At 41.9% G+C, this 27,889-nt stretch overlaps 1 protein-coding gene and 1 long non-coding RNA gene across 2 annotated transcripts in view; one reads left to right on the top strand and one right to left on the bottom strand.

Annotated features, from left to right (window-relative positions):
* The first annotated feature begins 17,333 nt into the window (after window positions 1-17,333).
* The window catches only part of LOC311261678, a 27,310-nt gene continuing 16,754 nt past the window's right edge, over window positions 17,334-27,889 (top strand). Inside the window, exons 1-2 of the long non-coding RNA XR_014623165.1 lie at window positions 17,334-17,601; window positions 18,156-18,206. This is a non-coding gene — a long non-coding RNA (uncharacterized lncRNA). The remainder of the gene's footprint in view (window positions 17,602-18,155; window positions 18,207-27,889) is intronic.
* Window positions 19,813-27,889, bottom strand: part of rasef (RAS and EF-hand domain containing) — a 22,699-nt gene continuing 14,622 nt past the window's right edge. Inside the window, exons 10-20 of the mRNA XM_084359689.1 lie at window positions 26,272-26,360; window positions 25,674-25,968; window positions 25,232-25,357; window positions 24,793-24,909; window positions 24,369-24,509; window positions 23,591-23,735; window positions 23,267-23,348; window positions 22,860-22,974; window positions 21,966-22,073; window positions 21,740-21,816; window positions 19,813-21,242 (exon numbers count right to left, since the gene is read on the bottom strand). Of these exons, the coding sequence (XP_084215815.1) occupies window positions 21,140-21,242; window positions 21,740-21,816; window positions 21,966-22,073; window positions 22,860-22,974; window positions 23,267-23,348; window positions 23,591-23,735; window positions 24,369-24,509; window positions 24,793-24,909; window positions 25,232-25,357; window positions 25,674-25,968; window positions 26,272-26,360 (1,398 nt within the window). The 3' untranslated portion in view covers window positions 19,813-21,139. The remainder of the gene's footprint in view (window positions 21,243-21,739; window positions 21,817-21,965; window positions 22,074-22,859; window positions 22,975-23,266; window positions 23,349-23,590; window positions 23,736-24,368; window positions 24,510-24,792; window positions 24,910-25,231; window positions 25,358-25,673; window positions 25,969-26,271; window positions 26,361-27,889) is intronic.

Below are 27,889 nucleotides of genomic sequence, written 5' to 3'. Positions count from 1 at the left end.
TCAGTCGACACCAGCAGCTGAACATCAGCCCAGCTCCCCCCTCCTCCTCCCTCCATCCATCCACCCCAGAGAGGCTGCAGCTGTCTGAAGTGTTCCCTGCCGGAGCCACAAAGTCTTAATTAAGAAGTACATCTGAACAAGCCTCATTTAGTCAGAGAAACACCGGAGAACACTGCATCTTATTTACCTGTGAAGAGACAGAAACCTCCAACCCGCACCTCCATCAGTGTGGTGTCACAGTCTTACAGTCACATTAGGATTTCAGTCGAAGGAAATACACGTTCACATGCTGCAGGTGGATCCTGTTTACATCTATTACACCAATCAACCGCCAGAATGAATGTCGTCAGTGTGCATTTCAGCAAACCACGGATGTGCTGAAACTTCACATTTCTCTATGTCGCAACTTGAAGTTTCTTTACATATAATCTTGTAAGGTTTAGGCCCAGAAAACACTCGGTTTGAGTCGCCACAGACAGAGCTGGAAGATACCCTTCAAAATATCCCGTGGTGTCGCGCTTACAGATGTTGAAACTCAGTCTTGAACTGCTGTCACTGGCTTGTCCACCTTCTTGCCCTCCACCTCCCTGTATGACAGTCATGTAAACGTGATCTGACACATTTCGTAGACATGTCAGTGTGGTATGTAGCCCCTGAGACATACAAATGTAAAAATATCGCTGGTTGCAGAAACTTTAACTGCCAACATTGTTATCCTGGTGACTGGTAGATTGGACCCCGGTGATTCTAGGTCGAGCTCAGTCTCTCTATAGAAATCACTGTTTCTGAAAAATAATCCAAAGGGCATTATAAAGCTCGATCCAAGAGGATTCACGTGAAACTGTACCGGATTATTTGTCCCAGTCACCGTGTGCACCTGTGCTGCTCTCCGACTCACTTTTGGTGTGTATCGTATTCAGTACTGAGATGTAATTACAAGGCTCCCTACGTGGACGTGACTGGATGTGTTCCCCTTTCACACAAGTATCTGAACAGACCAGATTTCTCCACGATTAAATCAACAAACCAAACATGCCGTTCCTGTAAAACTTTAAATCTGTTCTCCTTTCTGCTGTCGTCCACTGTTTGCGACCCTCCGTCATCCCATCCACCTCACCCTCCCTCGGGCCGAATCGCAAAAACTCATATTTCTCATCTGATGTGCACATTGCAATAAATATCTATTCATTCATTTTTAAAAAAAGGAGATATCTGTGAGTTTGGTCACCTGTCGCTATTATCTGAGAATGAGGAAGCAAGTCGGGGAATGTGACCGAACATAACATGAAACTTTAATACGTGGTTGTTTAACAGTAAGAAAACAAACCACGATCCCACGCTACTTCATGACATCATCAAACTACGTCTTTCTTCGAGTGTTTTGACTGAGATTAGATGCTATGAGTTTAAATAATTACATTTTTTTCATTTTTTTCCCATTCTTTGGCCTCCTTTTATGATTTTATTACACCTTCACTATTTCTGTGTGCATTTAAATCCCATCTTCTTCTCTCGGTACATTACGTTCATTCACTATTAATCTTTCTGTGTGTATCTTACAGTTCCTTCAATAATTGTGATTTATGAGTTTAAAGTGAGCTCATCCACTCTCTCAGCCAGTTGTGGTGGAATTGATCAGAAAACTGGCTGACACACACACACACACACACACACACACTCACACACACACACACACTCACACACACACACACACAGCTCCAGGCCTGTTTCCCCCAGAGGACTGAAAACTCATCATCTATCGACCCCCCAATTGATAGCTTTAAACTAGGGTCTGCTGATCAGAGACATTGATTATCTCTACCCCCGAATCATTCCAACTAATGCCAACTGCAGGCGATTGATCAATTGATCACATGGGTGCACACACAAGCTTTTCGTTTCTTTGACTGTCCCACTTTAATGCTACGTTTACAGTCCACATTTAGACTGAAAACAAAGGAACGAGAAACTTTCTCATCCATCATCAGGATGTAAAGGAAATTAAAACTCCTCTCTCGCCCTCTAGGTCATGATAATCCTCTATCTTTATTCTTTTAGCCATAGCTCTGCGACTTCACACACACACACACACACACTCAGAGGGAAACACACAAAATGCGTAATTATTCCAGAGGAAATAGCTAACAGCGGATACAGATCCTAAATGGTGTCGGTCCTCCCCAGAGTCCGGATTTTCAAGGGTTTTAATCAGTTAAATATGTGCGTGGCTACGTGGCTAATCTGCTGGTTAATCTCACTAACACTTTTTATGGGATTGCTCGCTGCGGCGAGGATTACCGCACCACAGATCACAACCTGATTTCCATAATCCTCCTCCTCTGATAAAACTCTGTTTGTCCCCCATCCCGTCCTTTTGTCAGACTCTGAAACATCACCCATTTATTTCATTGATTTTTGGGTGTAGTTATTCTGAAGGCATTATTCTTTAGACCAACTCAGTGTCTCACTCTGGAGAGCTACGACAGTCCTTACTTCATCATAATTACAACCATAATGGAAGATCAAGCCGTCCTTTAATTACTCGTTATTGCAGACAAGAAAAAGGTTGCATCATTAAGTGAAGGAAATGTGTCTGAGGTTTGTATTAAATCACAATTGAATTGAAGAATAAAGTCTGCTTTTTGGTCAAATCACCTCTAATGTGCAACGAGAAGATTTTTCTCCTCTCAACTGATTTCTGACAGTGTTTTGTTCATCTTTGTTCCTGTTGTGTGATGTTCACTGAAACGTCAGTAATGAAACCATAGTGTTTCAACTTTTGTAAGTGTGTCGCACCACTGGATATTTGTAAAGAGACCTCGGGACAATTTCAGATATCAAAACGTAATTTGTGATGAAAAGTCGGGACATCTCGAGCCACGTTTGTGGCGAGCAAACAGATATTTTAAGCCAAAATATGATATTTTCTTACCCTTACCACGCGTTTTTTTGTGCGTAAACGTAGCCCGGTTGCTTAAATGAAACTCGCGTTGAGTGATTTTAATTCACAAAACAACGACTTGTGTCTCGTACCAGACGATCATGATGCCGACTATAAGGAACAAACACGTGAACTTTCAGTTTGTCTCTTTGAAAACAACATTTAAACATGTGTGTCTCTGTGTACATGTGTGTCTGTGCAACATATTTGCCAGTCTGTTTTTTCTTTTTTTTTCTGTTTTTTTTTATCTCTCCCCGTCTCTCTCCACTAGCCTCCATTTTCTGCTCCGAAGGTCCGGAGAATCCCCTCATGTGGAGAGAACCTATGATAAAGTAAGCAGGAGGAAAGTGGAAGAGGGAGGGAGGAAGGGAGGAAGGAGGAGGAGGAGGAGGTGGTAGGGGACGTCAGAGACAGAGAAAGACTGAGAATTAGGCTGGGAGTTGAATATGATCAGGGGAGGAGAGACAGAAGAAAAGGCTATCAGGAGGGGGAGGCGAGGAGGAGGAGGAGGGGAGACGTTCAGTGGTGATGGCGGTGGAAATGGGGCTTTAACTGTATTACACTCTGGCAGCTCCATCTCCATCACTTTGCGGGTGAGTGTGTAAGCTCGTGTGTTTACTTGAAGACCCTGCGTGTGTGTTGGTGTGTGTGTGTGTGTGTGTGTGTGTGTGTGTGTGTGTTAGTATCACACCCATGGGGCCTTTGAGCTGTCAGTGCTCAGCAATAATCAGCCTCTATCTATCTCCTGATCCATCTCCACCTCTATGTCTCCCCTGCCACTATCGCTCACCCCCTCCTCCCCTCTTCCTCCTCGTCCATTCTCCCTCACCTCACACCCACTCCTTACATTTCACACAAACACACACACACACACAGATTAATGTATGTGTGTGCGTGTACGTGTGTGTGTGTGAATCGATTCAGCCTCTGCCCTTTCTAAGCACTCTACAAGCACCATTGGCCTCTCACTCTCCACTGAGCAGCATCTGTTTCACACTCCACTACTGCTGTATGCCGTATCACTTCATCTCTCTCTCTCTCGCTCTCTCTCTCTCTGGATTCATATGTGTCTCTGTCCTTGTCTGTCCTCTCTCTTTTGTCTCCACTCTGTTTTTGCAAATGTGATTTCTTCGCCCTCCCCTCCAATCAGCGAGCGCGGGGGCTCCGTATTGATTGACGCTCAGTTGGACTGAGTGAAAAATCTTAACAGTTCACAGTTTATCGATAACACGGGGGCTAACTGCGGGTTCTGATGGCTTCCTGGTGGGATCCTGGATTTAAAAAGCCTCATTAATCGATGGCGTATGGTCAGACAACTGACTTATCTCGTCTGTATGGCCCTGATGGGAAAGATTATGGTTTCTGTTAAACGTCAATACAAAAAAACATGCCATGTTATCTACTTTAGGTCGCTGTTGATCTTTTAACCGGACCAACGATCTGTCGAGGAAAAGTTTAAAAATTATCGCCGGTCGTTATCTACCCAGCCTCATGCTGAGGGAAAGTCGTGTGATGTTTCGTAGTCAACAAAACATTTCTTTATAGCAGCTTCACAGTGCTGCAGCATGCTCCTGAACAACTGAGGCAGATGAGGACTGTCTTTAAAATGTAAAAACAACCGAAAAAAAATAAATTAAATGGCTCCATGCAGCTCATCAAAGTCTCCCAAAGCCTCAAGATCCTAAATAGATATGAAAGACGTTATTTATGCCCTTTTTCTGAATCTGAAATGGGTGAACAAGTTCGAGAGCATGTCGAGGGTGTAATTTTTGTCTTTTCAAAACCAATTTGGGATGTCTAGGCTTCCAGAGACTTACATTAAGCCAGACAAGCTGTACGGAGCCGGTTTACTGTTATCCTCAGCTCTTTTTTGGGACCTCAAACAAGTCGCCATCTACTTCAGTTGTTTAGGAGAACGCAGCAACACCGTTTTTCTGTGAGGCTCCAGGAATGTTTTCTGGTCTGTGAAACTTCAACATGGGGTCGAGTAGACAATGACTGAATTTTCATTTTTGGGCGAACTCATCTTTTAAGCGCCGCAAGAGCCTAAAAAAACCCCTTGTTTTCATGCCATTCCTCATCCTCCGCACGAGAATGAGAAGCAACTCCAGCAGTTTATCTCTTTGTATTCATTTTGCTGTGAACAAAACCAGAGACGGACCAGCTCCGGAGGTCAAAACTGTGTCCAAGCTGGTTGTGGTGACTTCAGATGGGCTTTGTCAGTATTCATGGATGAATGGTAGCTTTCTTTTCCTCTTCTAGATCCATTTCACCATCCCGTGCCTGTTTTTCTTGCAATATAATGATAAAAAGCTGGCTACAAACAACCGCTGCGCAGTGCAAAAGTGAACAGCGGTAAAGTGGGCAGACAAGCACGGCATCAGTCGAAGACACGCCTTCAGAGTCAAACCACTTCGAGGGGGATTGTTATATGTCACCAAGTGTTCAGCCTCACTTCTTTCACAGCCTTTGATAAGACCAGGCATTATCCTCTCCTGGAGGATCTTGAGGTCAAAGGTCATGTAGTCATAACCAGACAGGACATCTTTTAATCCTTAACTGCTGCGATACATTTCGATGTCCGTAATTGTCGATAGAATTGCAGAAACAGTTGGATTTACTGTCTACAAACAGACACCGTACGCAAGAGTTTGTTCCTACGCGTCGGGACAACAGAACAGAAAGGCCTCTGTTCTGACGCCGCGGTGCTGTCAGGTAGCACTGACTCTGAATAAAGGCAGTTAGTGTGCATCTCTAATTTCCCAGGGAGAGACCGCAAGACGGGCTGTGACTCACAGCTCAGAGAGGAGATAATTACTGTTTCCTCCTCACCTCACCTCCTCTCCTCCCCCTCGACTTTCTCGCTTTTTTTTTTTTTTTTTTTTTCCACTGCTCTTCCTCTCCAGCTGAGTGATTACCCCTCATTAAAAATCAGAATAAAACATTGTTAGCGCAGATCGTTAGGGCGCTCTCTCCCGCCTTTCTCTCACCCACTACTCCGTCGTTAGCACTCAGCGCCGGCACTAAACGAGCGGCCTTTGAGGAATGTTATTCTAATTCCAATTAGCTCTTCAGGCTTGGAGGGAAGCCAAGTCGACGAGAAAAACACTAAAGCTGCGGGCACGCGCGCGCCAATGGGAAGCAAATAAGGGCCACGCACACAGAAGAACAAGCGCACACACACACACACATGCTTGAAAGAAAGCACAGACACATACACATGCATAAATACACTGAAGTGACGCGCACGCTCATTTTCAAGAGACCAAACACACACACACACACACACACACAAGCGACACACACTGAATACTCTGAGAATAGCAGCGGCTAATGGCTTTGGCAGCACTCTCACAGGGACCTGAAGAGCAATTAGGCTCCAAACTACACATTGTAAATCCCCTCTGATTACTGTGTGTGTGTGTGTGTGTGTGAGTGTGTGTGTGTGTGTGGGTGTGTGTGTTAAGCGCTGTTTATCTGCCACCAATTACCTCGCCCTGCCACAAGAGACGCTCACTGGATAAATGGAATCTATAAACACACACACACGGGCAGAAACACACACACTGGTTCGGTGCATGCACTCAGGTAAATGTGCACAGTCATACAGCGAGCAGGACACACACACACACACACACACACAAACACACACTCAGAGAGTAGCTGTCTTATCGGTTTATGTTGGTGTGACTGGAGGATTTAGTCACATGACCTGCAAGACAGGAGCAGCCAGGCGCCAAAACTAATTTCCACCTTCAAAGACTCCCTTATCTCCTCAGACTCCATGTGTATGTGTGTGTGTGTGTGTGTGTGTGTGTGTGTGTGTGTGTTTGCTGCCTGCATATGCGTGTATGAGCGTGTGTGTGTGTGTGTGTGGTTGATGATCTGATGTCCTCTGACAGAAAGACTCGCAGCAAATCATGTATCACTGTCTCATCTGCATCAGCCAGGCACGCACACACACACACACACACACACAGAAAGAAAGCAAGATAGAGAGAGAGAGAGAGACAGACAGATAGATGGACGCATCAGGAGAAAGGACACACACACACACACACACACACACACACACACACAGAGCGGTGCAGGGGGAGGTGGAGACAGTGCGAGCGAGGGAATAGCAGATAGGGCAAGTGAAGGATGTGAAGCGTGGAAGGAGATGGAGGGAGAGATGGATTTAAAGAGGGAGGGAGGCACAAAGAAGAGCCGCGTCTGATTCACTGTCATATTTCTTTTTTAAACAACAGATAAAAAGAAACCTTCGGCCCCCCCCCCCGACAAAGCCAAAGTTCAGGAGGTACGAAAAAAGACAACGATCTGTATTCCAACAGCTCGAGTTTCACATGGGAAGCAACTCTTATCTGACCCGTGAAGGCAAATACCAAAAAATGAGCACGGGCAGAAAAACAACCACCACCACACCTGGAGGTACGAGGTATTCAAGCCACAGCAGCAGCAGCAGCAGCAGCAGCAGCAGCGGCGGAGGTGGTGGAGGTGGTGGTGTTGTATATTTCATGGTGCTCTTTTGAAGTTGTCCCTACATTTTCCACTGGCTCTTCAAAGGTCGAGACTGCGAGTGTGTTTCATCATCCCACCCCCACCTCCCCCACTCTCCTCCTCCTCCTCCTCCTCTCCCCCATCTCACCATGACTTTCTCCATCTCCTCAACACTCTCACTGATGTTACACTCATGTTGTATTCTCTCTGTTCGCCCCCTTCCTCGCCTCGCTCTTCTCTCTCTGTCAGCAGTGATTTTCCCTCAAATCAACTGAAATCAAATCACATTTAATGCTTGGTGACCGATCTGTGATGCTCAGAGGAGGCACAAAGAGAGCAGATACACGAGAGTCGAGAGTCCTGACCTACATGATAAACCGGGAGTCAAAACAGAGATCAGAGGAGGATGTAATGTCTGTGTCGGTGTGGGTGTAAAGGCGAGGAGACATATGTTATGCGTTTGACGTGTGTGTGTGTGTGTGTGTGTGTAATATATTTATATATACCGTGTGTGTAAGAGCGAACATGTGTGCTCCCTGGATTCATTATTTCCACTCTAATTGTCTACATGAAAATATCTGTTTAATGTAAAATAAATGCAAATTAGCTAATTTCTTATAAGGTGAGTCAGAGTGACGACTCCATCATTAGCTGTAATTGCCCTGCTAATGACACACACACACACACACACACACACACACACACACACACACACACTCAGACAGTGTGTCCGTATACTGTACGAGTGTGTGCGTGACCTATTTGTTCACGTGTGTCCTTGTGTGTGCGTGCGTGTGTGATTTGTTGTCCACATCATATCCATTAGCATCCCCCTGACCTGGAGCTGTTCCAGCCAATCAGATTTTAGTGTGCTGTCAGCAGGTGTCGTCAGCTCGCTGTGAGATTTATCAAAGTGACGGAGCGCACCGCACAGCACGACAGCAGCATTTATCTCTCTCGCTCGCTCCCTCGCTATTCTCTCTCACTCCGCAGCACACGCACACACGTGTGTACACACACACACACACGCACACACACACACACACACACACACATGCACACACGCACACTAGAGCTCCACATGAGAATCACATCAGCATCACTTTATTTACTGCAGAGGCAAAGGATGCACATGCTGAGGAGAAGAGAAACACTGACAAGTCATGCAGTAAAGTGATGTTAAAACATAGAATATAAAGGCAAACAAGATAATGACGATACTTCATTTCAATAACCTTGGAAAACCTTGGATGTTAAAGGACGTTAAAAAACTAACTTTGGTTAAATACAACTTGTATCTTTTATAGTTTTTCTCAGTCAGACTGTTGTAGGTAAACCCTCATCTTAGCCAGATTTGTTTGCAAAAGATAAACGGGCAAACGCCAAATCCATGGTTTAAATAATCTGGATCTCTCAGATCTCTGTTGCACTTATACAAAAAAGGCAGCACCAGACACACAGAAGAAGGCAGGTTGAAAACAAAAAGCGAGCTTTAATTAATAAGCTGATGTCCAAAATCCAAAAGTGCAAACAATAAAATGGCAGTCGACAAATAACTGGCAACAAAAAGGCAAACATGTAAGTAATACAAAAACTGAGGACAAACCAGGAGCCACGGAGAACAAAGTGGGACCACGGACGACACACGAGGACCTGGGGGCAGGCGATGCAGGAGACACAAGACTAACGTGAGGACGACAACAGATGAACTGACCAAGAGTGAGGCGGAAAACACAGGCTTAAATACACACCAATGATTAACAAATGAAACACAGGCGTACACAGAAAAAAGGGAGGGAAAGAGACAAAGACAGGAAATGGAAAGTCACAGCAAGACACATGAGTTTATTACTACAAAATAAAACAGGAAATAACTACACCAAGAGGCCAAACTGTGACAACCTCACTACTAGCGGGGACAACGTTATCCTCAACAATATGTATGATGGTTAGAGAAGTAAGTAGTAAAACAATAAATTGTCCAAACTTGGAATATTTCTTTAAAGCAGCTATAAGGAACTTTCATTTTGTTCATTATGGCGCCCCCTGTGGACAAAAGAGGTAGTGTTTCCAATGTGTCCTTTCCTTTTCAAACACACCTGTTTGCAGGATGCATAATGACAAGGATCTAGGATTTATATCCATTTCTGGCTGACTGTAATAAATAACTTTATGAAAGCTAGTACTCATTTTGTTGAGAGAGCTGAACAATCCCCACATTTTTCAAATCCCACAATTCTCTCCATCTGTTGAACGACCGACATGTGTTTCTCCTGCGCTCTATCACTGTCCAATGTAGTTTTTAGTTTGTTCTTCTGTCGATTCTTCTTCTCTCCTCCGATCCTGCCCACGCAGGCATAACCACAAAACATGACATCAATGATAAAATTCTCTCCCCTGCTTTTCCTTGACCTGGGCGACATACTTCTTACTATGAAACTATGTCTGGCAGAATGTTAACACGACTCTTAAGGTCTGCATGCCATAAATTGTTTAATGTGTTTTTGCAGTGAATCCGACCTGCTGACAGGCACTAAGAGTAAGAAATCAGACGTTTTCTTGTGATGTTCTTGTTTTCTCATGTAGGTCATTAGGTAATATTAAATTAAGAATGTTTCATGTGCAGTTAAAATATTTAAGTTATTAGCTGAAAATGCATTAGGCAGGCATCTAGGGAATAGTATCCCAGCTACTTTATATGACGTGTGAATGTTTATAAAATGTGTTTCAGTCACAAAATGTTTAATGCAGCTTTAAGTCTACTAAAAAGACAGCAGTTTTGCTAAAGTGTGGAACAAATGGTCAATATCTTCGAGCCGCACTTCAATAAAATGTAACCTCATCATTCCATGCTAACAATTTAAAGAAGTATGAATGATTTGGATGCTTTCTTCTACTTTCTTCTGCTCAATCGAACACATCAGACCATCTAAATAAAACCTCTGACTGTATCTATGACATGTAAATGACTTCAATCTGTTTTTCTTTTGCCAACAAAATGCTCTCACATCGTTAAGAGTTTCCCCCTCAGGACAGTCTCCACACACTGACACACACCAACACAACGCACACACACTATGCCACCCATGACCTTTGACCTTTCACTGTGCCACGACCCCATCACGATGATGTACAGCAAGCTCATCATCTCCATGGTAACATGAACTAGTTGCACAGAGCAGCGCCACGGGGGAGTGTGGGTGTGTATGGGTTCAGTTCGGGAAGAAGGGGGAGGGAAGTGGATACACAAGCGCACACACACACACACACACACACACAAACACACACACACAGACTAATAGGACTCTCCATCTGTCTATGTAAATCAATCCTGACCTTTGTTGAACTCTGGCTGTGCAGTTTGACAGTTAATCACTTGATAAGTGTGTTATATGTATGAGTGTGTGTGTGTGTGTCTGAGTCAGTGTGTGTGTGTGTGTGTGTGTGTGTGTCTGTGAGCTATTGTTTCTTGTTTAGTGTAATTGAGTACAGAAAAACAGCAGGCCACCAAAGCATCAGGCAAAATGGAAGTAGCCCTTTGTGTGTTTTTGTGTGTGTGTGTGTGTGTGTGTGTGTGTGTGTGTGTGTGTGTGTGTGTGATATGACAGTAAGATGCTGATGTTTTCTGACCTTGGCGATGAATCAGACGAGCGTCTATCCATCAGTAAGGAAGGCTGATGGACACATTGTGTTTGAGAGGCTTCTGGTTTGAATAATTCATTTACAGTAATGTTTCAGCTCATTTCTTCTTTCTTCGTCTTTTAGGAACCATGTTGAGTTCAGCGTATTTCTTGGTTTTACACAAACTAAAGAGAGAATAAGTTGTGTTTCACTTTAAAGAAATAACAAATGAGCAGATACTTAATTAGTGACTTTGTACATATTTTAATATATCTACGTGCCAGTTATTGTTGTTATTGTGCCTTTTCGCTATTCGTGACATATTTGCAGCTGATGTTACCTGATATAATTACTCCATTAAATGTACACTACTGAAATTAATTGGAAAAAAACCCCCAGAAAAACTGCACATCACCTATGAAGACATTTCAAAGTTCAAAAGAGTGCGGCGTCACCGTAGCACACATGCTATTCACTGACAGATCATTGAGGCAAACAGCCAGCTAGTTAGCTCATGCCTAGATATTCAATAAAAAATGCAAATATGTCAAAACAAAGCTCACCGGACAGGTTTTTTAAGCGGTCATGCATCGAGAAATAGACAACAGCAGCCAGAAAAGAGCCGTCTATGGAAAACTTTGCACAACTTATATCCCACAGATCCACCTAAATTAGTATTTGTGGCTACGCTGCTTCTCTGGTTGCTTTTAAACGTTGTACATAAATAAACTTGTAAAATGCAAATTATGCTGACCTTGTTTGGAGTACTTGCTAATGTGTTCAATATAGAAGAAAAACAAAAACAAAACAGTAACTTATGAGCTATTAACAGTTTTATGGAAAGAAGTGAAGGGAAGAAAATGGCTGCCGATATCCTGTGTGCTTCTAATCGTCAACAAATCCCATGATATCACCAAAACCGCCAATAAATCCAAATATCAAGTATCGTTTGTGTATAAAAGCCTGATTGAGCTAATTTGAGTCGACCCCACATGCACCGTCCTGCTGCTGTAAATACTGATAAATGCACCAAAACTGTGTTTATACACAAATAAATAATTAACTTATGTCTTTTTAAAAAGACAAAACTTTTTGTTTATAAGATTCACTTTCAGTCGTGAATGGGCTTCAGTCGGCAACAGAGGAAAGAAGTTGGAGAGTATTAAAAGAGAGGATTTATGCATTTTAGGTGAAAAATCTATAGTAAAGACGGTGTCACCTCGACTTATGTTTACCTTCAGCAAAGTATTTGCGATAAACTACATGGCAGCTGCTCTATAACAGATCTAGGTTACATTCCTGTGTGAGCAACATGTCGATATCGGCCGCTCTCGTGTGTGACGAGTTCGGTCAATAAATCAATAACGTTTCTAGACAAGATCTCTATATTGTTGTGTGGGTTTGGTGGGGTCATTATGTCAGAGGGTGCCTGCTCTGTGCACACACACACACACACAAACACACATTCACAGATGTCGATGGCCTGTCAGTGGATTTGATAGATGAACGTAAATGTGCAAAATCCCCTTTGACTCAATTGTAACACACAGAATCTGATTTTCAGCAGTTAAAATGTCATTTGCAGCGGGGACACCTTACACAGGAATACTGATGAGTGGTCTCCGAAGGGGATTCAGTTTATAGAGAGAGTCTGTGTGAACATCGACTGCAGCTGGAGCTTATTGTCAAGACATCGACCAAAAACGCTGTTTGGACACTGAAGAATCCCACCTGGCAACCTCCGACATCGCCCGTCAAATCCCATCATATCCACTCTGAATCTTAACAGTTAAGAAATACATATTCTGTATATATACATATGTGATTTCGAACTGTACTATAGTGGAGCCCAGTTGTAATACACGGATAAACACTCACACATACACACACACATACAAATGTTCTCAGATTAACCTAATCAAGCTAATCTGTCAGATTAACACACATTATAAAACGGCCACTAATCCGCGCCCGTCCTTCTGCAGAGCTAACTGAGCGGTCATTGAGATAAACACGATGCAGCATCTCACACATCACATGAATCGTTTCCTGTTGCTGCTCCTCTGTTTTGTAACAGTCTCAGAGGTGTGACATGTTGAACACCGTGTGGCCTTTCAACTCAAGCTATTGGACTTGTACTGCATAAATTAACACAATGTCGCTTGTTTTGCTTTGTTTTAAATCTAAAATTTTAATTTAAACAAAACTTAAATGTGGTGCATTTGCTTTTTTTCTGATTTAAACCTGCAAACTGCCAGATTTCAGTATTTGCTTGTGAAAGATGACACTCACATAGTACGGTTATGATCAAGACTGCTGTGGCCAAATTTGAAATCTTCAATTTAAAAATCTTCGGGGCCCACCCAAACTTTTAATCGCAACTCTGATCCCGTCACTGACACGAGAAATGATACGTGTCGATGTTGAAGTCTGTGCCCCAGTCAAATAATCTTGCCCTCCTGTTAGAGTTCCTGTACAGCACCTACTGACCTTAATCTGCACCCAGGGTCAGCAGGTGCACACACGGACTTTGACACGACATCGTATAGAAAAGATCAGATAAAGAAAGAATGACATGTAATTTAAGTATCCTGTTTTATCTTTTCTGATTACTGATTAAGGTGATTTTGAAATTGATTACAAAATTGAACATTAAAGACTTTTATTTGCCATTTTCCCACTTTGGAAATCACTGCTCTTAGACTTTTCCCTCTGATGTTCTGTACTTTAGCAGTGTAATATACAGTATATATTATTTACTTTCCAGGTAATGTCAAGTGCTTAAAATACAGAAATTATAAACTTCTCGGGAACGATGACATTTTAGAAATCAAACATCTTTAACAGAAGTTACATATAGATTATAATAATGACAATATTATTATTTATTAAAAGCACAGGACTGCATTTTACAATCGCAGGTCAGCAAGTACCATCATGTATTATAGGAGGCTGCTGCCCTCTTGCCTGCAGAAGTGGAATAGCAGACAGTGTTGTTCACACTAACTGCATTTACATGAACTCAGAAAATAACAGCTTCAGTTTTTGGATTCAATTTTAAGTTGTGCTGCAAATTCGAAGAGTAAAAGGTGATAAAAATAAAAACAAAACACGGTCAAAGTTAAATCAAACATCTACAGCTAAAAGTTGACACTATAACTCTTTTATGTTTTCAATACCAGGACAGTAACACACACACACACAGACACATAGACACACACACACACACACACACACGAGCCAGATTGCACACATTGCTCCTTGCTTTAATGACATTGTCAAAACCAGACATGACAAACAATATGACATCCAGACTGGATGCACCAGACTGTGTGTGTGTGTGTGTGTGTGTGTGTGTGTGTGTGTGTGCGCGCGTGTGTGTGTGTGTGTTAGGGGGGTGACCGTGTGGGCTCACTTGTGTGTGTCTGACGTGGAGGTGGATTGGGACAGACAGTCCGCCGTCCCAGATGTCGTCAGAGTGACCAGTGGTCCCATTTTCTGACCTATGACCTTTCCAGATGGCGACACCCTGCGCTCCCTCCATCAATCTGTGTGTGTGTGTGTGTGTGTGTGTGTGTGTGTGTGTGCATCTTTGAAAGGCTGACTGATGAGGTTTGAAGGATGTGCCACAAGCCTTTAATTTAATTTAAGCTCTAATCTTGTGTTGTCTTTTAATCATTTCTTTTGTAAAGGTTTGGGACGATCTATAAATGTTTGTCATGACTCCACGTGACACTCAGACAGGATCCAGACATCTTTCACCCCAATTATTCAAATAATTAGAGCACAAATATAAAAACTGCACAGAATCATTCACGGTAATTGTTTAGGTTGTGTGGTATTTATTGTATATATTGTTTTGTTTCTGAACCTGCAGATGCAGAACAGCAGAGAGGACCTGCTCTCTCTCCTCTATACTAATATATTCATTACTGTCATTAACCTCTCTGCTACACAGTCCCCTTATCTAATTATCCCCGATGCCACACACACAGACACACACAGACACACACACATGCACCGTTCTCAGCTGCTACTCCACACACACCCCATCCCCACCTCCGCTACCCCACATGTTGTTTGACAAATGAGTGGTCTCGCCTCATCAAGCACATGACAATGTAAACAGATGGGAGGTGGAGACAGGGACCCGTGCCAGCTCTAAACACACAAACACACACAAACACACGCACACAAACACACACACACACACACATACACATAGTGCAAAATCCCTAACATATGTTGCAGTTATTCAAACAGCTATGCTCGGAGACACTTGCAGACGCTCGGGGAGTATGGATAACAGGAGGGTCTTTTAGAGCAGCAACCAAGGAGAAATCATCTGATTTATTGATTTGTCTCTTCGTGTCTTTATGGGGAGCTCGAGTATAAGCAACAGACAGACAGACAGACAGGCAGGCAGACAGACAGACAAGACCTGAAGTTGTGAAAATTGGCTTATATGTCGACTACTGTACTTATTGATTCTCCACATCAAAGTCTGTTTATGGGGACTACAAGGCTACAACATCTGAAACAAAGTTGTCTAAATCCGTCTGTAGCTCCAGAGGAAGCTTCATGAAGCCTGATGAATGTTGACAGCCGTGTTGGTGTTGGTGACGTCTACTAATTGAGGAGATGTAGGTCAACGAGCTGTTTTACATAAAACTTTATTGTTTTTTGCTATGTTTACGACAAAATCAATGATTACTTGTCTCTCACCATTGACTATTGTACAGTTTTTTTCAAAATAAGGTCCCATGGCTTCACACCAATAAGGGGTGGGACTTCACTTCATTTTGACTATTTAATGTTGGGAAACAACACTTTTTTATTCCCTAAAATAGATGTAGCAGGACTCACAGGTGGAGTCTGGTGTGCAGGCGACACCACCTTGTGGTTGATGTTACCAGTTGCCAATTAAAGGTCCCATATTATGAAAAACTCACGTTTTCTGGGATTTGGGGTGTTATTTGAGTGAGATACAGATTTCTGACGGTGTCTTGCCTGCAGTTTCCAGATGAGCGAGTCAAATTCGGCATCGGTCACTGACGTCATTGACCGATCATTTGAATATTCCCACCCACAGTGTCTCCACCCACCAGGTACAGCATCACCCACTGTGTCCAAATTCAGGGGCTGCATCCTTCCAAGGGCGGATTTGAAGGCCAATTATGTCACAACGCTGCGCGAAGGCTGTCCAAATTCGAAGGCTCCTTCAAATGCGGCCTGCTTTTCCCTCTTTTTGCTGGACAGACCACTACTATCCTTCGAGGCCTCCCATATCCCAAGATCCTTTGCGCGTCGCTGCTCAGTCCCGAAAAAGAAGAGGGAAAACTGAACAACTGTCTCGGAGATCCGCCATTACGAACAGTGTCCAAGAGTTTGGAGACTGTTGGTGCCTTCATGTGCTATGATATTTATGGTAAATACCAAAAGACGACATGAAAAGTGCACATGAACACCCTCTCATGTGGTATTTTCCACTGGGCAACTCGTAGAATTTTTTGATGCCCGAGTTGCCGAGATGAGATAACCTTTCACCTTTTCAACATGGCGGCGAGCAATGGAAGATTCGTGAATGGTAAGCAATGTACACTACTAAACGTGTTTTGCTACTGTTAGTGGATAGTTTTTGTAGCCTATAAAGTGTTGCTCCATTGACAATTGTAATATGATGCGTTAACACTCGGTGTCAGTTTTTAAAATACCATTATGGTTTGGTTTTACCTCCCCAGAGCAGATGCTAACAAGCCTGAATCTGTGTGTCCACCATCTTTATTTTCTCTGTACAACAACAAAAACACATGAACACAACGCACTGGTAAATACCAGATCACAAGTGGAAAATACCATCTGTACCATAGCACATGAAGGCAGCATGTGTTGGAGACAAACAAAGCTTTCGCTAGCTGTTTTTAGACGTTACCCAGGGGCGGACTTACCATTAGGCAAAACTAGGTGGTTGCCTAGGGCCTCAAGTTCCTGAGGGCCCCATAAAAAATCCTCATACACTTATGGTTAATACAGTTATTACTTATTTGCTCACATTAATTATGTTTTTGATTAAAATCCTCTCGCTAAAATGCCAGCAGAATGCTAATCGTATTATGTGTGTGTCGGGGTCCCCCCTTCAGTCTCCACTACATTGGATCAGTCCATCTTACTGCGCATGTGCAGAACGGATCCAGGAAGACAGCAGCAAAACGAAAACAAACGGCGCGAAGTGGCGAGAGAAGAAGAGGAGAGGTAGAAGAGAAAAGTAAAGAAAAGAGACAGATGAAAAGAAGCTACCCCAGCCGTGCTAGAAAGAGGAGAAAGAAGGAAGAAAACAGAAAGCTGATCTTCAAGTTACAGAAAGTGACTACTGTCTTTCGCAGTAGCAGTAGCAGCAGCAGTGGCAGCAGCAGCAGTAGCGGTAGCGGCTGGCAGCAGCAGCGACGGCAGCGGTAGCGGCTAGCAACCCACACCCGGCAGGTACAACAACGACGACCTCGACACCTGTTTGGGAGGGTCCGTTGTGTAGAGATAAACTAGTGAGTATCAAAACTGTCCAAGGGGTGATTTTTCCCCCCCCTATATCGATAAGTATTCCTTGAAGGCGGAAGCGTATGAGTCATTTTGAAGTAAGCTATGAATTTCGTTTCTATTTGCTACAGAGGCTGAGAAAACATCAGAAACTATGTAACTTAAGGAAGTTAATTAACAACTACTACCCCCAAGATGGAGATACACTGTTCAATTTTAGGAACTGTATTCAAATCTAATGAAATTAAAATTTAGATTGTAGTCTTGTAAATTTAGATCCACGTTTTACAAGACTCTTTCAGTTTATCACAAATATTAGCATTAAATTGTCATTTTGAGGGTACATGGTTTTCACTGGGCAGGAAGGGTTTGAATTATGTAACCAGCAACGTAAATGATGTGGAGTAGAAAGTGCAGTATTTGCCTCTGAGATACAGCGGAGCAGACAAAATTGAAGTTGCATGAAATCCTAATATGTCTACGTCAGCACTTGAGTAAATATACTTACACTTCACCACTGGGTAAGAGCCTTATACTGTGTTTTGTGTGTGTTTGTTTTCAGAATGAGTGAGAGAGACAACGTGAAAAAGGGACAGGAAGAGAGGGACAAAAGGTAAAACAAATAATACATGTGTATTCTGTGATACATCCACCGTAAACATTAGCGCATGCTATCGCTAGCGTAAGCGTCATCCTCTCCCTGAGAGGGGCGCGTAGCAGGCTAGACAGGCGCTGACAGACGGAGCTCATTAGCATTAAAGGTGCAGGCACAGAAACAGCTGCTCTCAGTAGAGCGACTTTCAGACAGCTGAAGTTCAGGACCACGGATGGGTTTGGGGCAATACATTTTGGATACAGTGTTGTTGGACCTCTGACAGCTGTGTGAAATTGATGAAACACAGTATAATATGGACCTTTAAAAGAAAAACTTACACTGTATATTTTAACAGTCTGGTTGAAGCTTTTTTCCAGACAGTGCTGTGAAGTAAAACCATATGAATACTCTGAACTTGAGCACATCCATTTCCATCCCCTTTTTACTTCCAATCCACTATCCACAAAATACTTTTCTACTCTGTTGTATTTTTTCAATTGTGGAGGAAGTACTCAGATCTTTTACTTTAGTAAAACAGTGATACCACAGTGTAAAAATACGAGTTAGTCTAGCATTCAAAATCTTACTTATGTGAACGTACTAACATCAAAATACATATTTATACTTACATTCATTATAATTATTGATGTATTAAACAATGAGTTCACCGAAAAATGAAAATTCAGTCATTATCTTCTCGTCTCCTTGTATACAGTACGCCATATACAGTAAATAACAATCCAACACTTGGCACTGAGATGAGTCATTCAGCATCATGCGCGCTCTTACTGTTGATACTTTGAGTACATTTAGATGATGATAAGTATCAAGAAGTCTGTAACAATCTTTTAGGACGTTTTTGTTGTTGTTGCGGGTTGTAAGTGACTTTAGAAGAATTTCCTGCAGTTAGTCAAACTACCCACACTCATGGACTGTGAACTGATTTCTGAGTAATGAGGTCATGTTTTATGCAGATGACTCCAGTCTTGTGATGCTTTGGCATTCACACCATATTCTTCATGAACACAGGAACAGAGAGACCTTTGCTGTTGCTCCTCTTATCTCATCTGGAAAGACGTTTATGCAAAGAAGAAGTTTAATCTGTGTGGAAATAAGTAGCTTCTATGCACATTTAGATAACTTACCGACTGTGGGCTCTAAAGAAGGCTACAAAATGTCTGTAGAGTCAATATATCACATTCACGGCTACACGCCGCCTGGACAATATAACCGACATGTGCAAAGAGTCACAAAGGGGTTTAACCGTAATTTTTGGTAACTCTAAATTTACTTTTCTCAGTAGATAATGCAGTGTAATGTAATGAGTTACTTTTAAAAGTAACATTACCCATCCTAAAATTTAACAAACCGAGAATATTATTTATTCTGTTTTCATCCTGCTGATCGAATTCAAATCATCCATCAGGTTTTAGTCGTTCACTTCCTGCAGACAATTAATAAACCTTTAGTCACCGTTATTGGTGTTTTATTGATATTTCTTGATTTGTAGCGACGCAGCGGTGAGCGACTGTTGATTCTCAAACCTCTGTAGATGTTGAACGTGTACCGTGAAATGCTTCAATGACAGAAAAGGAGAATCAAGAAACCAAAAAGACCTTTTCATTTGAAGCATACTGACACCTTTATACACTGCCCTTCAGAATGGATAATATGAAGTCATTATTATGAAATAATAATAAGACATACTCAAGGTCACATGTATACTTTAAACAGACTTACAGACGTGTCTCTGTGCGATAAAGATAAGGACTCCTGCTTCCTGCTTACCATGTTTTTCATCACTCGTACCAGATAATGAAATTTCTGTGGGTGTTTAAAGCATTTGTGCAAATCAAAGATGACATGTTACATGTTCAGCTCCAAAAATATAAATTCTATAACACAAAGTCGTCCTCAGTGGGAAGACAAATGAAAAGAAGTGTAACACTGTAGGGTACATTAATGAAGACCGTGGGTTGTTGCATTAGCATAAAGTACAGAGTTCATCGTACAGGAACAAAAACCAGGCTGTGTCGGCAATCCTTGCAGCTCAATTGCAATAAAAGTTCAACTTTCGGGGCGTCGCAGACTTCCGTTTCCTTTCAGGCCACCAACATGCAAACCTGCATATACACTAATGATAACTGAGCTCAGATGTACACATTGTATAAATCCAGTTAATAACACAACCAGAATCCATTTGTCTTATTTTCTCACTACAACAATAAACTTTCTGTCTCTATCACATGCGATTATTCAACAGCATCACCTTCAAATGTCACTTTATAAACATGATCATACACTTGGCTTCACTTTCGACTCCTCCTCACATATTTCACTTCACTTCCACAGCTGTCCACTCTGGAGTATCTTCACATATATGTGTCAGGAACTTATGCAAATATGTGAAATAGCTTAATAAAAAATGAACATAACTTTCACATGGCAAGACGTTACACAGACTTTCTTAAATTCACACATACGAAGAAGAAAGACTTCAAGTTGTGGCTGAAATGCAGCTCAAATATCAGGCCACTTAATCCACGTGTTAATCGTTTTGGTTATTCACAATGATGATTTGTTCCCGTTGCTGCAGAGGCTCTGGGCTCTTCTCACTGCTCTATTTCGTGCCTCTTTGTCTCCTCACTCCTTTGTCCTCCTGGAAATTGATCTCAGCGCATCATGCTGAAGGATGTCTCAATTCCCGAAATGCTTCTGGAGGAGGGAGGAGGCTTTTCCGAGGAGCTATAAGCAACGGTGCATGTGTCTCTTCCTTGCCTCCTCCGCTCGCATCTTATGTGGGAGGGACTAAGACGTGAGGAGAGGAGGCGAGGAAAGGAGAGGAGGATGTAGAAAACTGAGAAATGAGAAGAAGGGTCGGTCCTTTTTCCACCTCTGCAGAATTCAGATAAAGTCTGATATGGAGGTCCACATCTGTCTGATGAATGTGATCAGTTGCAGCAGTAGTGGGTTGGTTTCTTCCTCGGAGCATCTAAGTTGGTCAACTTCTGGTGCTGAGTTTTTTCATCATAAGTAGCCTGTTTTTTAACCTCCCTGAGCGAAAGAAAAGGACAGTTGGAACCAGAAAAACTTGCATTACAACATTTTATACAGTGTTATCATCAGGAAAAATTAATTAACACATTTGCACCTCAAGGATGCAAGTGAGTAACCTTTGTTGATATATTTTATTTTTTATCTGGCCTTTATTTAAACAGGCAAGTCACTGAGAACAAATGCTTATTTACAATGACTCCTGATAATAAAACTCCACAGGGACCCATTAACCCCTGCAGTTTTCGTTTTAGAGACCAGAGGGCAGCAGAGGTCACATTTAGGAGCTTGACATACAGTGTTCATACTTTAAATTGTAATATAAACAAATCGACAATTATTTTCCCTCTGAGATGGTACCGTCACATTTTTGGCACGGCTAATAGGCCGTACTGTCAGCAGACATTTTAACATGTTGTAGCAGGAAAATGTCCCAAAAAGTCACGCCAGTTAAGATCATTTATCTTACTGACTGCAACAGTCAGCAACAGTCTCACCTGGCCAGGTGCAGCACAGCCTCCAGGATGTTGCAGTCATCTTTGGCACTAGTTTCACAGAACAGAGTGTTGTACGTCTGTTGGTTGAAGAAAAATCATTAATCAATATCAATTTTTAATCTGTTATGAACTGACACCAAGCGACAGGGTGTAATCGCTTGAATTTAGAATAAACTGTAAAATGTCCTCAGTAAAGTATGTTAAGTGGGTGTTTGTTTGTCCTTACCATGGCTAGTTTTTGGCCATAGCTGGTAGGAACGCAGCGAACTTCACCTTGTCTAAGATCACACTTATTACCCACGAGCATGATGGGAACATCCTCCTGGGCCACATCCTGCCATGCAAAAAAAAAAATTCAATAATTAAAAGAAGGTAAAAACAGGAACAATTAATTAGAAAGGTAAATAACACAGAGTTTCTCATATTATTAACTGTTCTGTTGTTGTACATACTTTGCATCATGGTGATTACAGAATTAGAAAAAGGAAAAGTGTAAAAAAAAAAGTAGTAAGTAACATTTATGCAGTAAGCACACTTCAGACGTTACTGGATTATAATTATTAATACATTTGTGTTCATCACTTTAATGTTGCAGCTGTTTATAAGTGTATTTACAGGGTGTGCTAATTTAAATGTATTAATAATCAAAGTCTGTGAAGTAATAAAACTGATATTATACATGTAGTGGAGAAAAAAGTACAATATTTGCCTCCACATATGTTGAAATAAAAGTAGAAATTGCAGAAAATGTAAATACTCAAGTAAAGTACAAGCATAGACTAAACTTAAGAGCAGTACTTAAGATAACACGACAGAAAGTTACAAGTCACGAACTGCATGCATTAATTAAAAGTCACAGTTTCACAGCAGAACACAATTCAGTGCACATCCAACACTTACATATCTGCTGCATGTAAAAAAGAGACAAGATCACTTGGTTTGATATTCAGATGAACATGTGACAACACGTACAATACTGACGTATAATAACACACATTGTGCCGATACAAGATGCCACGACAGAACAGTAGATAGATTTCACTTTCATCATGTTTTTTGCTAACTGCTGTGACGCAAACAGTGTGAGTCAGTAACTTTTTTTTTATCAGTGGAGCTTTACCTCAATCACGTCCACCCACTCTCTAACATTAAGGAAGCTGTTCTCACAGGTGACGTCGTACAGCAGCAACACACCGTCCGCCCGCCGGAAATAAGACTTTGCAATGCTGCGAAACCTGAGAGGAGAAAATAGTTCAAGATACACAGTGTGTATACTGTAAGATCTTTATATTCTCACTCCTGCACAGCTGTGTGTGTCTGCTAATTTTACCTCTCAACAACACATACGAAGTAATAAGCTTCATTTATATCTGAATTTCTTCGTTTAAAACAACATATCATTATTTTTTATGCAAACAAACCTCTCAGGGCCTCCATACATATTAGAGAAAACACTTTTTACAAAGACATCGCTTGAAAGTTAATCTCCCTCTTCAAATATTTACACCTATAAACACCAGCACACACCTCTCTTGTCCTGCTGTGTCCCATAGTTGTAGTAAAACAGGTTCTCCATCCACGATTAGTGTCTTCATGTGGAAATCCACTCCTGAATACACACAAGAGAACCAACCAACATGTCACACGAAAAGGTAAAAACTCATTTGACATGCGAGTATAAGGCAGTACCTGATCAGATTAACAGAATATCCACAGACATTAATCATTAATAAGTCGGCTGGCACTAAACATTTTTCTTGGGGAATACTGACAGGTTGAAGAGGAAAGAGCGAGACAGTAAAGCTTGTTATGCGAACTAATGATTGACAAAGAGTTGGCTTCAGCGCTCACCCAGTGTGGAGCTGGAGTTTAATCTGAACTCATTCTTGCAGAGACGCAGCAGGAAACTGGACTTTCCCACATTAGCGTCTCCAGCTAACACGATCCTGTAGGCCTTCTCTGACGTCATGTAGCCCAAGTCACCTCTGTCCTCCTTCTGAAGAGGGGACGGACAGGCACGGTGAAGAGGAGACTGAGGAGAGCGAGGCACTCAGCACTGATAATAATACTGACTGTATTTACATTCAGCACATTTACTTCATGTTCAATATATTTTGAGACAACGAGAGAATAATGCCTCATTGCAGTTCAGGAAATGTTAAAGGTCCAGTGTGTAGGATTTAGTGGCATCTGGTGGTGGAGTTGCAGATTGCAACCAACTAAACATCCCTCTTCTCACCCTCCCCCTTAAAATCTTGAATAATGTGAAAGGGTCTCTCTGGAGCAGGTGTTTGGTTTGACCATTCTGGGCTACTGTAGAAACATGGCCGACTCCCTGGACTGTAGATTAAACAAGGCTCATTTAAGGCAACAGAAACATGACAAGTCGTAGTTTCAAGTGATTATACACTAATGAAAACATTATTATGAATATTAAAGTCAAATTCTGCCAATATATCCCCCTAAATCGTGCACGCTGGACCTTTAAAAACATACATATTATAGTGGTTAAATAAACACAGAACATACTATTTACTAAGTTTGGTGCCATAAAAGTGGTGGCGCTAAAAATATAGTTTGTTCTGAGGAAAACGCTTCATTCCCTTAGGTACATCTATCTCTCTCTTACCTGAACACTGATGGCACTGAGGGGTTTCCTTCTTGTCGGGGCAGCGGGTGTTGGCATACTGATGGGTTCAGTTGGCTTCCAGTCCAACACTGAGCTGCCAGCCGACCCGAATGATGAATCACCCTCCGGTGTCCCAGCTGGCTGTGATGTAGCAGACATGTAGTGACATTAAAACAAACATCTACGCGGACACACAGATATTTTTCCTCTGACATTACCAAGACCATAAACTCATTAGGAAACTGTTAACTGAGGTAATAAATCAAGTAGAAGGTAAGGTCATTTTAGCTTATATAAAAAAATGTGGTCAATGGTTTAATTCTACTCAGCCAATGTTAGCATGTTAGCATGAAAGACAGTAAACATATAAACATCATACCTGCTCAACATTTCATTCCATTAGATACATGCGTCTCTCTCTTACCTGAGCACTGAGGGACTTTCTTTTAGTTTGGGCCGGAATGGGTTCAGATGGTTTCCAGTCCAGAACTGAACTGCTGTCTGATCCGAACGCTGATTCACCGTCCTGTGTCTCAGCTGGCTGTGATGTGCACACACACGTTACATGACATTGTAACACCAAAATAACTTCTTTATAACATTCAACCTGTATAGCTGTGAACATGAGCAAGTTGTTGAAAGAAGAAGAGCGCCACCAACTTAAATATGCCAAAGCAAATAACACTCGATCAAGGTCATGAATAAAATCAGAAGTAGGGTCACTTTCTCATAAGCTTATATAAAAAAATTTGGTCAATGGTTTAATTCTACTTAGCCAATGTTAGCATGTTAGCATGAAAGACATGTAAACATCATTCCTGCTCAACATTTCATTCCATTAGATACATGCGCCTCTCTCTTACCTGAGCACTGAGGGCACTGACGGTCTTTCTTGTAGTTTGGGCCGGAATGGGTTCAGATTGCTTCCAGTCCAAAACTGAACTGCTGTCCGATCCGAACGCTGATTCACCGTCCTGTGTCTCAGCTGGCTGTGATGTGCACACATACACGTTACAAGACATTGTAACACCAAAATAACTTCTTTATAACGTTCAATGTTTCATGTTTACTAAGGTTATGAATAAAATCAGAAGTAGGGTCAGTTTCTCATAAGCTTACATATAATCAGACTTCTCTTTGAAACCAGTGGAGTCCATTTAGAGTACTTCTTCATTGGTGTCCACATTTAGTCAATGGTTTAGTGCTACTTGCCAAAATTTAGATGAACATGTTGACATGATAGCTGCTAAACATCTGGAGTAAAGTTAAGCATAGTTTGTGTTTATGACCGTCTTGTTGTCTCACCTCAGTGTCATAGTTTTCTTCAATCACGCTATTGTTGACATGATTCCCGTCCTTCTTCCCCCTCTGTTCCTCTTCCTCCTCTTCTTGACCTTTGACCTCCTGCTCTGAGTCGTAGCCTTCATGTGAACCTCTGAGAGTCGACAGGCCGCTGTCCATGTAGAACTCAGGCAGGCTGTCCTCCTCGTACTCGATGCTGTCTTTGCGCTTCAGGCCCGGGTCGCACATGGCCAGGGCCAGAGTGTCGACGCTGGGCCGGCGGGCGAACGCAGGGAACGCTCCATCCAAAGTTGGGAACCTGAGGAAGAGGTCGGGAAATAATCAGTGACCTAACAGCCACGTGACAAAGGGAATTTGTTCAATTTGTCATTGAACATTTACTTTACTACCATGTGAATACACAGTTCTTCCAAGAGAAAGTATCTAGATTTGATGTTTGTCACTGTGTACTTAAGCTAAATCCCTTTAAAACCTGAAAACCCTGGCATGAAGCTTCTAACCAGTTAATCTTCCTAAATCTTCCGTTTAACCTGAAACTTCTGGTCTGTTTGAGACTAAAAATAATGTGCTCGATAATATAATGTGTGTTTGTGGGTCTTACTTATCCATGAATGCATAAGGTGATGAGTAGCAGATGCTTTTACTTCTGTTTCTGTCCTTCACATCTCCCGATGGGACCCCGGTACCAGCCTGTAACACACAATTAAAAATGAAATCAGTTTCAAATTGTTTTAGGTTAATTACCTGCGTTTTTAATGGCTGAACGCCTGAAAATTACAAATTGTTTTGTTTCACACAACATGCAGTTTCCAGCAAAAGAAAATTTTTTTTTCAATACTTATAAAAAAGTTTTCACGTATGAAATAATAGTACAACTTACTTCTAAGTAAAAAAAAAGGAAGGGAAAAATAAAATAACAATGGTGATAATAATAAGAATAATAATAACATTAAAATTAAAAACAAAACACGTAAAACAAACAAAATTAAATACATGTCGCTGAGATTGCTCGACTATTGCACCTGGTCAGATGTTATTGGGCTTAATTAATCCAATTTAAAGGCTACAAAGAGTCCGCAGTTGATTGAGGATCATTTCCGTTTATTAAATAAAAGCCTGCCAGAGCTTAATAATCTGTTTTTCAGGACAAAGATGGTTTTCACTGAGGGCATACACTGTAAAAGTGTAAACAGACACCTTTCTTTCTCCTCCCAGAGCATTTTCAAGAGTCACAGTTCACAACAACACAAGACAAAATGTGAGTTTATTCAATCATTTAGTCTGGGTCAAAATACAACACACACACATTCACACACTGACGGCAGAGGCTGCCATGCAAGGTGCTTTGCAGGTGCCGACCTGCTCATCAGGAGCAATTTGGGATTCAGTATCTTGCTCAGGGACACTTTGGCGTGCAACCTCCTGAGCTGCATTGTTGCGTTTTCATTGTTGTGGTGAGATGTTGTTGAGTTTTCATTGTTGCGGTGATCTGATGAAGGTTGAATCATTGTAATTAAAATTCAGTCTTGATTGCACGTGAGGTAAACAGTGTGCAGGAGTTTTTGCCTTGATTTGTTGGTCTTCTCCTACGTACTTATCGATCCACAAATGTGCGAATGTGTTTTCTGAAATGTTGTTTTGTACCCTCGGGCCACCATAATGTAGTATATGATGGAGACATGAAAGCAGATAGAAATGCTGCCAGCATGTGAGCCTGACAGGACCATGAGTCAGCCTTCATTTTCCTGGGAGATCTCATGCCCGGTGGCAAATTTGAGAAGCGAGGCTTAGTCTACTTTAGACATTTGTGTACTGTACTTGTTTCTCCCTATCGTTTTTGTGTAAGACTTGCTATCTTTTTTTTTTGGCCTGAAATTTTAAATCCCTCTGGACTGATTGCAGTGGATTCAGATCACCTGTGTGCAGGTCGGGGAGACTGACTCCTAATAAATGAGTGTAGGCAGCTTGAGGCATTCACCTCCCCCCAATCAGGGTGTGACGACGACCTTTTGTGAAGGCTTAAGAGAGGTGGGGACTGGCACCCAGGTTGGGCTCACTCTCATTCTGAATCTGTCCCCGATACACTGCAGACCTCATCCTGATAGATTACCAGCTGTCTGTTTAGGCCCCTTTGGAGATATCTCTGCTGCCCCATTTCATTCTAGTTGAGGGAAATTGTGTTTATTCTTCAGGGCCGTCCTTATTTGTGCAAGTGTTGC

The sequence above is a fragment of the Pagrus pagrus genome, assembly GCF_965226575.1.
Source record: "Pagrus pagrus genome assembly, chromosome: 8".
In the NCBI taxonomy this organism is placed as follows: domain Eukaryota; kingdom Metazoa; phylum Chordata; class Actinopteri; order Spariformes; family Sparidae; genus Pagrus; species Pagrus pagrus.
The sequence above is the reverse complement of the archived record's forward strand: the minus strand, read 5'-3'. Positions and strand labels throughout refer to the sequence as shown.